A 16,414-nucleotide genomic window follows, 5' to 3' on the forward strand; every position below is an offset into this window, starting at 1 on the left:
GTCTTTTAGGTCTTGGGGAAAAAAAACTGAGTACAGAAGACAATTATTAGGCATACTATTTTGGCACCTGTTCTTAGTATTTCCTCTGGTTTTAACTCTGATAAATTGTTCCAGTGCACTCTCAAATTATTCAGAATCCATAGAGATAGCTATAGTAGAAATAAATCTCAAAGTTAATCTCTAATTTGTTTTCCAACAGGTTCTCTGACTCTGAGAACACATCATGTTCAAGACTCCAAAATGGGATTTGTGATCAATGCGATCTATTCCATGGCCTATGGGCTCCACAACATGCAGATGTCCCTCTGTCCAGGATATGCGGGCCTCTGTGATGCCATGAAGCCAATCGATGGACGGAAACTTTTGGACTCCCTGATGAAAACCAATTTTACTGGGGTTTCTGGAGACATGATCCTATTTGATGAGAATGGAGACTCTCCAGGAAGGTATTGTTACAATTTACCTCTAGACAATTCACCTCTTGTATTGTGAATTGTATTGTTACAATTCACCTCTAGACAGTAGAGCCTGATCAAGCTATCTCTTGATCCTCAGGAGCCTGTTTCTCTCCTTTGTGGTTATCTAGGCTTCCTGGCCATGTCTGGCTAGTTCTGATATCACAAAGTGAGTAAAGACAGAGAGGGGAAGCCCCATTTCCTGTGGCCAGGAAAAAATATTAATGCTGATGTCTAAAACGTGCTCTTGGAATCATCACCACATTTCAGAGACTCAAACTTAGAGGCAGGAGCCTCACATTATCATAGATAATTAAAAGCCGGCTCTATGGTTTCCCTGTACATGTTTGCCATGTTATTCCATGTATTCTGATCTCTTCTTAGGCCACAGAACTATTCTGAAACAGGAAAAATTCCATTTCTGGTAATCCAGAAATAGGACTGAGGTGTTATTATATTGTTTGCTGTACCTACAGTAAGTTACAAGTCATTTTATTTTAGTATCCTCCAGCTGGAACACTTTCTCCCTTCTTGAGGACTAAATTGCCTTTCTCTCTGAAATTTTACCTTTCATTATTTATAGAGAGGAACCTGAGAAATATGAACTTACTCATAATTATAGGTCAGCCTCCAGGGAAGTCATTAAGTACCTAGAACTTACCAGTATTCACATCTATCTCAGACTCTAAATTCTTTTTTTTTTTTTTGCCTTCTTTGTGTGTTTATTTATCGGCACGTGTTTTCTATCACTGTCCTTTCGAATAATAAGAGCTAATGTTTGTCTGACACTGCATATGTGATAGACCCTATTCCAGCTAGTCTAAAAGTATTAACTCATATCATCCTCTCAACAAATCCTTGAGGCAGGCGCTTCCCTGGTCCCCATTTGATGGCCAAGGAGACAGATGCTTTGGAGAGGAAGGATCTTGACTGAGGAAGTCACTGCATCTTTGGCAACAGCTGTGATGTGTTCAACACCAAAGTCCAGACTCTAAATTCTTAAGTGACTCTTCACATGAGACTTTTAATCCATGAGGGATAATGTCATTGAAATGATATTCTGACTTGTAGCAGGGCTGGGTCTTTAATCTGCCCTGCATTAGGACAATCAGGGTCCTTTGGTCACCTGCTGTAAAATCCCTGGTATTTTTCCAGCAACAGCTTTTGCTTGACAGGTGTGCTTGGAGAGGGTGGGTTTACACTCTTTTTGCAGCTGATCCTGCCAAGAGAAGGTCCCATGAGTTCCTCCATGACTCACATGCCATGTGCCCACACATTGTACCAGCCACCTTGGTCTAGCTTGTTTCCATATTCCTGATGTGAACTGAAGTTTGTCCCTGATGCAGCTGTTACTGTCTCACGAGCCAAACTTTTTAAGTGACAGCAGTTCCAAGTCATGCAGCCAAGAGGAAAGCTGGATATTTTCTCTATTTTACAGAGTTGAAGAGTATTGCTCCAAGCAAGCTGTTTGTCAAGATAAGATTTTTCAACTATTGTTTTCTACTTTTTGGCTATTCAGTACATTCATGGGAGTGGGGGCAGGAATACAAGCATTTTCCCAGGGCCATAGGGCACTTCACATTTGTTGAAAGGCTTCTTAGGGCAGGTCAATGAATGAGCTCAGTCTTTAGGCTCAGGTCAAAGCCTAGGCTCTGATATCTTCACCCGGATTATTATTCCTGTGTGCACCCCTAGATCACTGACATCACCTTGGGATTTATTCATAGACTTTGTTGACTGCAGTTCCATCGGTTCAAACAGTTTTCATGTCATGTACCCAAGCCAGTTCCACAAACCAGACAGTGAAGAAATGGCTCAGCTCTATTCCAGTGGGAAACCTTAATAGATCAGAACATCACTATCTCATTCACAATCCTCCAAATATGCTGGAATGGGGTACATTTAGGACATTGGTTCTTAACCATTGGGGGAACATGAATCTCTTTAAGTTAAATGAAATTTATAGATATTCCCTCAAGGACAATATCCATAAAATTCTGCAAACAATTTCTGGAAACTCATAGTTGTTTAGAGACTTTTCATGCATAACTAAGGTTGGGTATTACATTAACCCACTAATAAATGATCAGAATCTGCCTCTGAGGGCATAAGCCAAACTCAGGAAAAGGTGCTTTGCAACTTTTCTGTTTTTCCAATTAATCCAGTTATAGTTACAAAATAATTATAACTAATATTTACCATGTGTGTTCTTAGCCAAGTACTTAGCTAAATCCTCTATATTTTAATCCTTTGAGGTAAGTAATATTATCATGTTCTTTTCTAGCTGAAGGCTCACAACTGAGGATTACAAAGATTAAATGACATCCCCAAAGACAGTCTAATACATGAAAGAGTCAAGATTCTAACTCAGTCTTGTGGGCTTCAATTCCTGACCCTGTACAACAGCCTGCCAATTACAGTATCAAAATCAAAACACCACTATTCTCCTAGAAATGTATTTGTAGGCACTATGTTGTTATTTCTCTGGAGTAGAAGTTGCAGCTCAGCTGGATCAAAGACATTCCAACCTGGGCAATGAACCAGAGGAGACTAGGGTGATTAGGGGTTCCCCTAAAATGCCAGAGTCACAAGAGGAAGATCCTAAACAGAGAAAGCTGGGAGAGGTGACAACTCACTCTGGCACACATACCTATGGATAGTTAGAGAGTCAAATTTAATCACTGTTTTTAAGCCTCACATGATCAGACTACTATCAGTACACACATCTTTAACGAAACCCTTGGGTCAAGTGTGTTACAGAATTCTGAATTTTTTTTTTTTTTTTTTTTTTTTTTTACTGTAATGAGCTTTTTGTTTTATAACATCTTTATTGGAGTATAATTGCTTTACAATGGTGTGTTAGTTTCTGCTTTATAACCAAGTGAATCAGCTATATGCATACATATATATCGATATCCCCTCCCTCTTGCGTCTCCCTCCCACACTCCCTATCCCACCCCTCTAGATAGTCACAAAGCACCAAGCTGATCTCCTGTGCTATGTGGCTGCTTCCCACTAGCTATCTATTTTACATTTGGTAGTGTATATATGTCCATGCCACTCTCTCACTTTGTCCCAGCTTACCCTTCCCCCTCCTCGTGTCCTCAAGTCCATTCTCTATGTCTGCATCTTTATTCCTGTCCTGCCCCTAGGTTCTTCAGAACCTTTTTTTTTTTTTTAGATTCCATATATATAGTGTTAGCATACAGTATTTGTTTTTCTTTTTCTGACTTACTTCACTCTGTATGACAGACTCTAGGTCCATCCACCTCACTACAAATAACTCAATTTCGTTTCTTTTTATGGATGAGTAATATTCCATTGTATGTATGTGCGACATCTTCTTTATCCATTCATCTGTCGATGGACACTTAGGCGACTTCCATGTCCTGGCTATTGTAAATAGAGCTGCAATTCTGAATTTTTGATTTTACAGAAGTCATATAATGCCTCCTGCATACCGTGGAGCACACTTCTTAAACAATGCATTAATATTTCTACAGCAAACATGTGAATATTCATAGGAAGTGTGATAAATAGAGTATAAATAGTCTCATGACAGTGTGGATCAATTTCTGTCACTAGATAAGTTGAGAATGGGTCATGTTTTGCTGCCAAGTGAGTTATGAAAAAACTTATGGTTTTCAGAGCTCTAAGGATTTCAGGAATTATAGATAAGAAATATGGACCTTTACTGTTTGCCATCAAGGGGACAGACCACAGCTTGGCAAGCTATGGTCTACAGGCCAAATCGGGTCTGCTATCCGTTTTGGTAAATAAGGTTTTACTGGAACACAGTCTCTCTCATTTATTTAGAGACTATCTGTAGCTATTTCATGCTACACTAAGAGTGTTGAGTAGTTTCAACAGAGGCCTAAAATATTTACTGTCTGTCCCTTTATAGCAAAAGTTTTCTGACCCCCAATAGATATACAGAGAGTCCACTGATGACTAAGGTTTAACAAGCCTAGCTGTTGCCTAGGACTGACCATAAATGGGCAGAGGAAACATGGAGAGTCAACGTCAGCCTAAGTACAACTGACTATTTAAGGCAAAAATGTTAACATTATATTGTGGGGTTTATAAGTATGGGGATGTAAAACATTTGACAATGTGGCCTAAAGGAATGGGGTATAAAATTATACAGGGGTAAGTTTCTTATATCTTACATTAAGTGACACATTACTTTAAGTAGGATAAGTTAAATTAAGAATGCCTATTAAATCCCTTGGGCAGTTAAAATTTTAATACAGGAGAAATAACTAAAAAGCCAAGAGAAGAACGCTAAAAAAAAATGGTTAATACAAAATAAGGCAGGAAAAGAAAAGAAGAAAAGATGGACAAAAACAGATATGACAAGTAGAAAATAAGGCTGGAACACTAGAAATTTGCACATACTGACCTGGTTTGCACACAGATTCTTAATATGTGGCTCCGTCCACAGAAGGACTTAAAAAGCACCTTAGCCTCAGAACTGTAGACTGAGAGGACCTTAAGGGTCATATAAATCTAGTACTCTCCACAGTCCCTTCCCCCAAATGATGTTTCAGTTTCCCTGACAACAACCTTGCTTCAGCCCCTTGGGTAAAGAGAACCTCACTATCTTCTGAAGAAGCCTGCTCTAATTTTCACAGTTATAAACACTTAGAAAGTTCTTTATTTCTGTTCAACTGAACCCTGCCTTCCTCTAGTTTCTATTTTGTGCTTTTTAAAAAAAAAAAAAAACATTTTTACTGGTGTATAATTGCTTTACAATGGTGCGTTAGTTTCTGCTTTATAACAAAGTGAATCAGCTATACATATACAAGTATCACCATATCTCCTCCCTCTTGCGTCTCCCTCCCACCCTCCCTATCCCACCCCTCTAGGTGGTCACCTAAAAAGACATTTCTCCAAAGAAGATATACAGATAGCCAACAAACACATGAAAGAATGCTCAACATCACTAATCATTATTTTGTGCTTTTAACTGAACTTTTTTCTTTTTGGTTGCAATACATTTTATCCGTTTTTTTTTTCTTTTTTAACACTTCAGGAAATTCATTCGGACAAATTTTCAGTGTATTTCAACTCTAAACTGTGGCCGGTTAAGGAAGAGACAGACGTGGGAAGCCAGAGAGAAAGGGGAAAGAAGGAAGATGTATTAAAGAAGACAGATTACACAAACCCACATTCAGTGATGAGAAAGAAGGTTCAGGAGCAGAGATGGAGAAACCAGGGGGCCCAGTGAGAGAGGGAGAGAGAGCAACAATGAGAATTAAACAATGGGTTACAACAGCAGAAAGCCATTATGTAATTTAATTCTTATCTAAAATTTAAGTAAGAGTATTTTTCAAACACTCACTCTCACTTTTGATGAAGAATAAAATCTATATCCTATCTCTGAAAACTAAAAGAATTCATATTAATTGACAAGAGAAGGGAGGAGGGGTCTTCTTTTACAGATAATTATTCTTAGCTATTTCTTTTTTTCATGTATTGTTACCAAAGATTTTTACAATCATGTTGTATTTTCACAGCTACAACCACTAGTGATAATATCTCTGTGGTTGTCTGGTAAGTAAGAAATAATTACCATAAATCTAAGGGCTAATTCCAAAGGGAGGATTCAGTATCTGTAATAAATTTAAAGTAGGTTGATTGGTTTGAACCAAAATTAAGGTTTAACTTTTCTCAAAATCACTTCCCTGTCAAATATGACATTTTCCATTCTATAGAGTTATCATGCTTATTTTTCAAAAATTGGATCCCTTGACTTTTTACCATTTCTCCAATATAAAACAGATTTCTACAACAGTTAAGCAATGGAAGTTGACCTTTTAGCTCTATTGAGTTTATTTGGAGTAGTCTAACGGAAAAGAACCAACAGCAGACTTGAAGTGTTAAGAGTGAGTATAGACTTGCATTCTCTCCAATCTGGTATCACTCATTACCTCACCAAGCTTCAGGTCCATTATCTGTACAACTGACAGTTTGGACTAGACCTCGTCAAAGTTAAGTTAACAACTGGTAGAAATGGGTTGATGGCTCATTTGGGGGTGAGCAATGAAACTCTCTTCATATCTCTTCAAATCAGTAGCAGCAAAGAAAAAAAATCTTTCTGACACTAACATTTCTTTCTTTCTCCCAGCCTAGAACGTTCAAAGGTCATTTGCTCACAGGCAGTCAGTTACCTTTTGAAGCCTTAGAGGCCCATGTAGCCAATTCAAAGTAGCCAATGCCATAATGTATGAGTTCTTTTTACCTCAGTGCTCTGTGTTCGAATATCTCAACTCACTGCATGCTTAGTAGCCACTGCATAACTGTGACAGAGTGGAAATGTGTAAGACTCAGCTCTGTATCCTACAGATTGGTACTTTTAGAAGTGGAATTTAGACAGCTACTCAAAATTGTTACTGACTGCAAATAAAACACTGTAGGGTAACACTGAACAGCTAACCAAACTTAAGAATAAGTTAACATTCTGAAAAAAACACTACAGTAAAAAATGTGATTGGGAGTGAAAACAGAATAGTATCATTTTCAATGTAGGTCCAAACAGATTGATGTCAGCTTTGTTCTTAGCATTTCTGTACTGAACATTGGTAATCTGGTCACTTGAACCCAAAAGCTAGAAAGTTTTCCTACGTATCAATTTTCAGATAGCTCAATATGCTGAGCATGGAGGTTGAAGGAAGCATTTAGAAGAGCCCGTCTACCAATCCTAAAAGTCCTGGAAAATAAAAGCACAGGGTACTATGTGAAGACACTGTATACCTAAGACATACCTACAGATATGTCTACAGGAACTGACAGTGGTGGTACTGCTCATCCAGTGTCCTCAGATTGGAAAATTATTTCAGAAATGCTTCTCTGGAAATGTGTGTGTGTGTGTGCGTGTGTATGTGTGTGTGTGTGTGTGTGTGTGTAAAACCTTATAATCACATTAACTTTCCCTCTTTACACATCTATCCCCATATAAAGTCTGAGAATTCATGAGGTTCTAGTATCTTGCACTGTATTTTTACATTGCATGAGGTGCTTTAGAAGCTATCGATTTTCAGAATTATTTTAAACATCATTCCTGAAAGTATCTTTATACAATGAGTTTAGCCATTGATAAAGGGTAAAATGAGAAAGGTAAAATCAGGTCATATCCAAATTACCTCCTCATTCCCTAAAGCTGAAGACAAGATTAAAGATTTACCAAAATTCTCCCTTGGTTATTAGCAAAGGAAAATTTATCATTTTATTTGAGTGGAGATGAAAACCTTGCTATCTTTTTAAGAAGCCTAAAAGTAGCACTTGTTTAAACTTCTTGAAGTTATTCCAAAACTGTCTTTCATCATGCTGAGGTCAAGTCACCTTCTCACATGGGATTATTTTCTATTTCAGTTATAAGCTTGAAAATTTTTTTAAAAAAAGGTCTCTGAAGAGAAAGTGAAACAGACAGGCTTTTTGTTATTCTAAAGTGTACTGTCATGGAAAAATTCCAGTGTCAGCAATATGACAATAGGTACATTTTGGAGGACAGAAATCTATTGCTTCTTCATAGCTGAATATTTATATTTTTAGCTGAATAATTATTATATTCTTGTTCCTAAGGTATGAAATAATGAATTTCAAGGAAATGGGAAAAGATTATTTTGATTATATCAACGTTGGAAGCTGGGACAATGGAGAATTAAAAATGGATGATGATGAAGTATGGTCCAAGAAAAGCCACATTATCAGATCTGTGTGCAGTGAACCATGTGAGAAAGGCCAGATAAAGGTAAAGTGAAGTCTGTGTTTCTTTAATTTTTGTTGTAAATTCAAAAGTATTCATTAGCATTGACTGTTTTTAAAAAGTTTAGATATTTCTTTTGCCTTTTCCACTGTAAGCTTCTAATTTTTAAAAGAAATTTTTAAAATTCTTTTCTCATTAATTCCTTATGATATCTAGTAAAACCCACAATAGTCTTAGTAGTTGGACTGGCTGAACCAATTGATGAGTCATGCCCACATCCTTTCTACTCATGTAAGCCTTTAAAGACATGCTTCCTGGGAATAAATAGTTCACACTGGAAACCACATCAATTTCTAATTAACTTAAATATTTACCCAACTCCTACTAATGTAATAGTTTACATTAATGGGACAAAAATAAGTCAGACACATTTACTCTTAGAAGATTTATAGCGTAGATGAGGAAAAATATCATGGGCACAGATAAGTAATGTCATGTAAAATGTGATGACTTCATTAAGAAAGAAAAAAAAAGGGAGCTAAATAAGTTCATACAAAAGAAAGGGACAGGGACTTCCCTGGTGGTGCAGTGGTTAATAAGACTCCACACTCTCAATACAGGGGCCGTGAGTTTGATCCCTAGTCAGGAAACTAGATCTCACATGCATGCCGCAACTAAGAGTTTGCATGCCACATCTAAGGAACCTGCATGCCACAACTAAGGAGCCCAGGAGTTGCAACTAAGGAGCCTGCCTGTCGCAACTAAGACCCAGCACAACCAAATAAATAAATATATATTTAAAAAAATGAGTTAATATATGTCAAATAGTACAGTGCCGTGTACATGGTGCAGTAAAGTTGCAATAAATTTTTTTTTTTAAAAAGGGGCAGATTTCTTCTGAATAAAATGTCAGACGCTGAACCATGAAAAATGGATATGACTTCAGAGAGAGATGTAGGGAAATGATCGTTTATGTAGAGGGAATAATAACAGGAAAGGTACAGAAGTAGTCAGACTGTTCTGGAATAACAGTGAATAATCTAGGGGGCGTTGCTCTAAATGTTTATTGTAAAAGAGAAAGTTGCAATGATAGATTGAAGCCACATTTGCGGAGAGTTTTGGATGCCATATTAAACAGGCTGAACTTAATTTTTTATTAACCAGGAGTCTGAGAATAATTTTGACCAAGATGCTGACATATAATAGGTGAAGATGCATGGGTAGAGTTATGAAACATAAAGAAAGAAAGAAGAGACAAGTTAGAAGGACACTGTGATAGTGGTGACAAGGTCCCTGAATTATGGAAGAAACAGTGAGAATGGAAAGGGGGTTGGGGAGGTATTTGAAAGAAACATTATAGAGGTAGCCTCAATCAGCGCTGGTTATCAACCACAAAGCCTAAAATATTTACTATCTGGTCCTCTGCAGAAAAAGGTTGCTGACTCTTAATATTCAGCGATGGTCTGCATCTTGGCCAATCATCTTGCAGTTAAACACTTCATGTGAAATTCTTTTTAGACTCACTTAGAATATTAATTGTTCATAATTTCCAGTTCTTCCCAGAGAAAGATTAGTCTGTATAAATTACTACATGGAAGTTGTCTCTGTTTTGATCCTTCACAGCAATATAGTTTGAACCTGTAACTTCAAAATATTGAATGTTGGGCTTTCCTGGTGGGGCAGTGGTTGAGAGTCCACCTGCTGATGCAGGGGACACGGGTTCGTGCCCCGGCCCGGGAAGATCCCACATGCCGTGGAGCGGCTGGGCCCGTGAGCCATGGCCACTGAGCCTGCACGTCCAGAGCCTGTGCTCTGCAACGGGAGAGGCCACAACAGTGAGAGGCCTGCGTACCGCAAAAAAAAAAAAAAAAATTGAATGTCTGTTTCAAGAGATTTCTTTATATATACTTTTCTACCCCCTTCTCCTGGGAATAACTTACCCAGTGGAAGAATCTGACTCCCTATTATCATATTTTCAATACTAGTTAATTTGTTATAATGGTTATAGAGTCTTTTTTTAATCCCAAATTCCATTCTCCTAACCAGATCTCATTTTCACTCCATTAAATATACAATTGACTACATTTTCTTGATATGGTTTAATAAGGTCACTGAACAACTTCACTAATGATATCAACACATCACAGAATTGTTCAGATTTGTTAACTCAGTGCCCACGAAAGGACACTTAGTCTAGCAAAGGTTCAAATATATAACATACTGTTATTCATAAAGAAAGCATCACTACTTCCAGGGTGCTTTTTTACACTTTTTTTTTTTTAATTTATTTTTGGCTGCTTTGGGTCTTCATTGCTGCGCGCAGGCTTTCTCTGGCTGCAGCGAACATAGGCTACTCTTTGTTGCAGTGCACAGGCTTCACATTGCAGTGGCTTCTTTTGTTGCAGAGCACGGGCTCTAGGCGTGTGGGCTTCAGTAGTTGTGGCTCGTGGGCTCTAGAGCACAGGCTCAGTAGTTGTGGTGCACAGGCTTACCTGCTCCATGGCATGTGGGATCTTCCCAGACCAGGGCTCAAACCGGTGTCCCCTGCATTGGCAGGTGGATTCTTAACCAGTGTGCCACCAGTGGAAAAAAATGGAAATTAATCTGAAAGAGAACTGTCACCCCTCCTGTATTCAAAATGAGTGTGAAACAGAACATAAATAACAAACGAAAAAAAGTAAAACAAATCAGTTCTGAATGATCAGAAGAAGACAGTAAGTTGTCACTATTTATTCAAAAAAAGATTGTAATATTGGAATTAATCTTGGAAAAGGGCATGAGCTTACTCTGGTAAAAATACTGAAATTTACAAAGCAATGCAAATTGAATCACAGAAAGTTAGCACATTTCTAAGAGGAAAAACGCAACTCCTTTTGTTTGCCAGGCTACTAAGAAAGAATCCTTCAGCATTTGAAATGTGCCTCTTTGCATTACAAAATCTAGTAACTGTCCAATGATAGTTTTACCAAGTGTGGTTGAAGTCACCCTGAAAATGAAATTCATGTCTCTATATGGATACTTATATGTATATTACTAATAAAACAGTTAATATTTTTAAAGTGTTCTACATTTTCCAAATCATTGTGATATTCTATTTAATCCTCAGGAAACTCTATAAAGGCAGGTATTATTTTAAAAGCATTCGTCTCTGTTGGATGAAACAGGATCAGCTGGGAGACTGCTCAAGGCTGCACATTATTTAGTGGCTATAAGTAAGACTAGAACCTTGGTGCCCCTTGATTCTCAAGCCAGTATTCTTTCCTCCACATATTTCAAAATATCACGAACTCTATCTTTATACAGACCAATAAGGCTCAATATTTATAAGCATGACCACGAAGTCCAACAGGCATTATTTGATCCCTCATTCACCCACGTGTTGCGTGAAATCACTCTGCCTTAGTTTTCGTCCCTAAAAAAATGAATAAAATAAAACCAACCACCTTATACAGAGCTGTTCCAATGTTTCAATGAGATGACACGACATGGCATGCACTAAATCACCAGCAAACAGTCAACATTCTTATGAAGAATGCTTTCAATAGATTAAGCAGGTCTAATTAGCAATTTTACCTAATTGATCTGGTTATTTTAGGGAAAGGATGTTTCAGGCCCTTTTGTCATCATTTCCTACTTGTATTGTTGCGATGTCAGCACAAGGGACAGTACAAAACAGAAGAAAGGGGTGCCAGCCTACAACTGTATTTGGCTATAGATATCCAGACATTATTATCAAAGGTCATTAATAGAGTCAGCATCTAAGACAAGGATATGAGTGTAACCACTCCTGTGTCTGGTTATTAATCAGAGTTTTAATTATTTATAGGAATGTTTAATGAATGCTGTCTCTATTCCACAGAGGCTATTCATGCACCAGTGGTGGAAAAAAAATAAAAGACATCCATTTCTAAAGAATAATATCTAGGACTCTTTCAACTGTTAAATTATTTCAATTATTTTCCATTGCCTTAAAAAAATTAAACACATGAAGAGGTACATAATAGTCTCAGTGACCTTAACCATCTTTATCCCAAGCAAATCAAAACTACTAGAATAGGAAGGAATGGGCTGAATTATTGAACCAGATTTTTAGTAGAAACAGTCCAAGAGGTCATCTCCAGAAAAAAACTTCATCTTCTGCCTCTTAATTCAAAATAAATTCCTAATTATTTTTTATCAATATGGATATATTTTTTAACTTTAGCAGGTATACAATGTGGGTTTTTTGGCTAACAATTATTCAACTAGTGGAGGGAAGCCAAGGTAAATCCAGAGAGCAAAAGTTCTTAATTTGAAGCAAAGAAAGGCACAAACTCTGGGAAAAATTCAGTTACATATACACATACAGAAATGTATATATATTTACATGTGAGCACAAACACAGACGCTTAATACAGGTATCTAAAGCTAATTACCAAAGATTTGCGCTTAATTTCATTCTTGACCCTGTCACCAACAAATTTTATGATGTTGGACTGGTTTCTTAAACTCAGCCTGTTTCTTTAATTATAAAATGAGAATATTAATACTTACACTGCCTATCTGAAAACATTTGAAATAACTTACGTGAAAGCCCCCTTCTGCTTTGTAAAGCAGTATATTTGAATAAAGGATTGCTGGATTTTTATCTATGTGAAAAAATAATCAAAATTTTAAATATTTGCCTTAGGTGATCCGGAAGGGAGAAGTCAGCTGCTGTTGGACCTGCACACCTTGTAAAGAGAACGAGTATGTCTTTGATGAGTACACCTGCAAGGCATGCCAGCTGGGGTCCTGGCCCACTGATGACCTTACAGGTACATGTATCACAATGTCAGCACAGGTACATTCCCCAAAATCAACTCAAAAAGGACACAGACATAGGAGGAGGGGGGTGACATCTCCAAGCATTTCTCATCTTGGTGGAATTGTTTATGCAACAAAGAATTCTCTTAGGAACAGACACCTTCCCAACACCTGGGCTAATCATGAAAATCTTTAGATCGCTCGGAGAAATCGGCCTATATTCCTTCCCTCACCCCCAAACTAGATCAGAATCCTTAGGTTTTCTACTGGGCATTTTCAGTCCATCTTCAGGATATTCCCAGAAGTTCCTAAGCAGGGCCCCAGTTAACTGCGATTTGAGGTGTAGAGAGAGAAGTATTAGCCGGAAGAGACTAAAATATGCCATGACATATCCAAGAACAAAAAGGTAGCACAGAATTAAGTAGAATTTGGTCTAAAACTCTTTGTTTCTCTTACTGCTTTTCCTTAATCTAAACCAGAAACTTCCAACTAATGAGTTTTCAAATAATGTCAACACAGGGTAAGGCTCATCTCTGCTTGGTTTGGGTGGAGTTTGGGGAGGGGGGTTACTTTTTTTTTTGTTTCTGTGATGTTTTGGTTTAGGAGTTTTTTCCTCCAAAAATGTGAAAGAATTATTGTCATTGTGTTCTCAATATGATATTTCATAGCTATTTCTAATCTTTACATTGTGAAAACAGGATACCTTCCATCTTTCCTTCCAATTCCTTCAATAAACATTTAGCAAATGCATATAAGATGCCTATTTGCCTACCACCGATATAAAGATGTAAAAATGAAGATATGCCCTCTATCGTCAAGAAGTTAATGAGGGAGGTAAACAGTAAAAATGTGATTACAATAAAGGACACAGTTTTGTGGACATGGAGTATGAGGAGGGGACCTGTGAAACTAAGCTTTCCAGGGAAATAAGAGAAAAAGACATTCCAGGCAGAGAGCCCACCACGTGGTATGTCAGGTCACCTAGTGGTTTTACAGTTGAGGTGGATTAAGCACAAACCCCTAGAGGCTAGAGAATTATAACATCCTCAGTGTTAGACTCGACCCCTCATAGGACAAGAGATTATCCATGGTAGTTGTATTAGCTTATTCCAAAAGCCTGGTTCTAAAAATCCTGTGATTCTGGGCCTTTTGAGGCCAGCTCACATTAAGACTTGTTTTCAGTGATTGGTATTTATGCAGAAGACATTCCTTTTCTTAAAAAATAAAATTTAAAAATTCTGATTTAATACAACACCCAAGTACTTTGTGATAGCATTTGTGTCCTATTTTCACCATTAGATGATAAGCTTTCTGATACTCATACATCCTGCTATCCCCAGAGCCAAGTCAGTGCTGAACACAAAGTCTTTAATAAATTTAGTTTACAGATAAACTAAAGCACACACACGCACACACACACACATACAGTAAAAATGTAAGAAAGAAAAAAATATGATTGGTTCTCTTGTGAGGGAAATGAAGAGCAGTTTTGGTGATCTTTTCCTTTATACTATTTATTTACTTTTTTCTAATTTCAATATGGATTATCATTAAACTGAAAAACTATTTCACAGATTCAACTATCCACATGGCTAAGCACCTTGAACGTGAATATGCAGATGTAATTTTTTGTCCTATGTTTTGTAAAACTATCACAATGAACATGGTCTGCTTTTTCATTCATTCAACAGAAAAGTATTTTATTATTACTATTTGCACTATAATCATAGGTGCTGGAGAAATTGGGGTTAAAAATAGACATGGTTCTTATATCACTTACCATCTTGTTGGGAGAGAGACATTTCTTTCTCTCTCTCTCTCTCTCTCTCTCTCTCACTCACACACACACACACACACACACACACACACACTCTCAGACACATACAGATAGGCATGGACAAATTGTGTTAAATAGTATGAAGTAAAAGAACAAGAGTAAAAAAAATGAAAATATTAGGGGAGACATAATTTAAATTTGTGGTCATAAAAGATCTCTGAAGAAGTGAAGATTAGCTGAGACCTAAATGATAAATACAGAAATAGCTGTCAAAACATGATGAGAAGGGCATTTCTTGCTGAGGCAAAAGCATATGTGAAAGTCTGTTTATGGATAAGCCAATGGAAAAACAATGTCAGAAGAGATCAGAAAGGTAGCAGGGGCTAGATCATATACTGTGTAGCCTTATAGAACAGGTTCAGGATTTGAGTGTTTAATACCAAGTACAATGAGAAACCTTTGCAGGGACTGTAGTAGAAGAAGAAAACATGATTGGATGTATAATTTTAAAACATTACTCTGGTTGCTGTGAGGGAGAATAATTTGGATAGAGATGGAAAGTGGAACCAGGGAGATAGGCAGGATGGTTACTGCAGGTTGCCACTGCAGGCACCAAGAGCTCTTGGTATCTTGGGCTAAACAGTGCATTGGAAGATTTCAGATATACTTTGGAGTAGAACCAACAGGACATATAGATAAATTGGTTGCAACAGATATTAAGTAAGGCTACCGAATTTCCTGCCTTGAGGAAAATTTGCATTCCTTGATAAGGATCAATAGTTTGGTTTTAGACAAGATCAGCTTGAGATGTCTTTGAGATTTTCAAGTATGAATTAATTAATTTAACAAATTAAGGCCTTAGTTTGTGCCAGAAATGTAATAGAAACTGGAAATGTAAAAATTTAGTCTAAGTTTCCAAGAAACTTATAATCTAGTGGGAGAAAAGCATATAAATAAGTAACCATGCAGTAGACCAAGTGCTGTAGGTGAGAAATGAGCAAAGTATTATGGAAAAATGGAGAAGGGCACACCTAACCCTGGAGAAATTAGAGAAGGTTTAGTCTTGAGGCATAATCTTTAAGCTCATTTTTTAAAAAGTGAAGAAGATCCTACTGGGAAAAGTGTGCAGCACTGAGGCTATGAATGGCACCATCATCCTTCTAATTTCTCCAAACAAAAAGAAGTGAGTCATCTGAACTCTTCTCTCTTCTTGGCAACCCATATCCAGTCACTTAGCAAGTCTGCCTATTTGCATTGCTAAACATTCTTCTCCCTCCTTCCTCTCCATTTATTGGTACAACTCTTCCCTTGACTAAGTGATCATCTCACATTTGACTACTGCAGTAATTTCCCAGTTTATTAAAACTACTCCCAAATTTATGCCACATGCCTACAAGTTTGTTTTTCATCTTGCTACTAGATAATGTATCCAAAATACAGATTTGTCCCTTTCATTTCATTGCTCAACATTGACCAGTGTTTTCATATCTCTATGGGATATGTCCAAGTTTTTCAACATGGCATACAAAATTCCCTCTCTCCCTCACCCTCCTATGATCTTTCTAATTTCAATCACCACCACTTTATAAATCTCATTTGACACTCTAGTATCAAGGGCTGCTTATAATTCTCATCTACACACAATGCTATTTGACTCCTCTATGTCCGTACAGGTGTTACCTTCCTTGC

General features: G+C 37.4%; 1 protein-coding gene across 2 annotated transcripts in view; it reads left to right on the forward strand.

The window, feature by feature from the left end:
- The window catches only part of GRM5 (glutamate metabotropic receptor 5), a gene marked incomplete at both ends in the record, with an annotated part of 535,510 nt that overhangs the window by 443,026 nt on the left and 76,070 nt on the right, over positions 1–16,414 (forward strand). For both annotated transcript variants that reach the window (XM_079708490.1, XM_079708489.1), the window contains 3 exons: positions 200–446; positions 8,040–8,208; positions 12,833–12,959. In XM_079708490.1, the coding sequence (XP_079564616.1) occupies positions 200–446; positions 8,040–8,208; positions 12,833–12,959 (543 nt within the window). The remainder of the gene's footprint in view (positions 1–199; positions 447–8,039; positions 8,209–12,832; positions 12,960–16,414) is intronic.

This window comes from Hyperoodon ampullatus (genome assembly GCF_949752795.1).
Source record: "Hyperoodon ampullatus genome assembly, chromosome: 7".
Classification (NCBI taxonomy): domain Eukaryota; kingdom Metazoa; phylum Chordata; class Mammalia; order Artiodactyla; family Ziphiidae; genus Hyperoodon; species Hyperoodon ampullatus.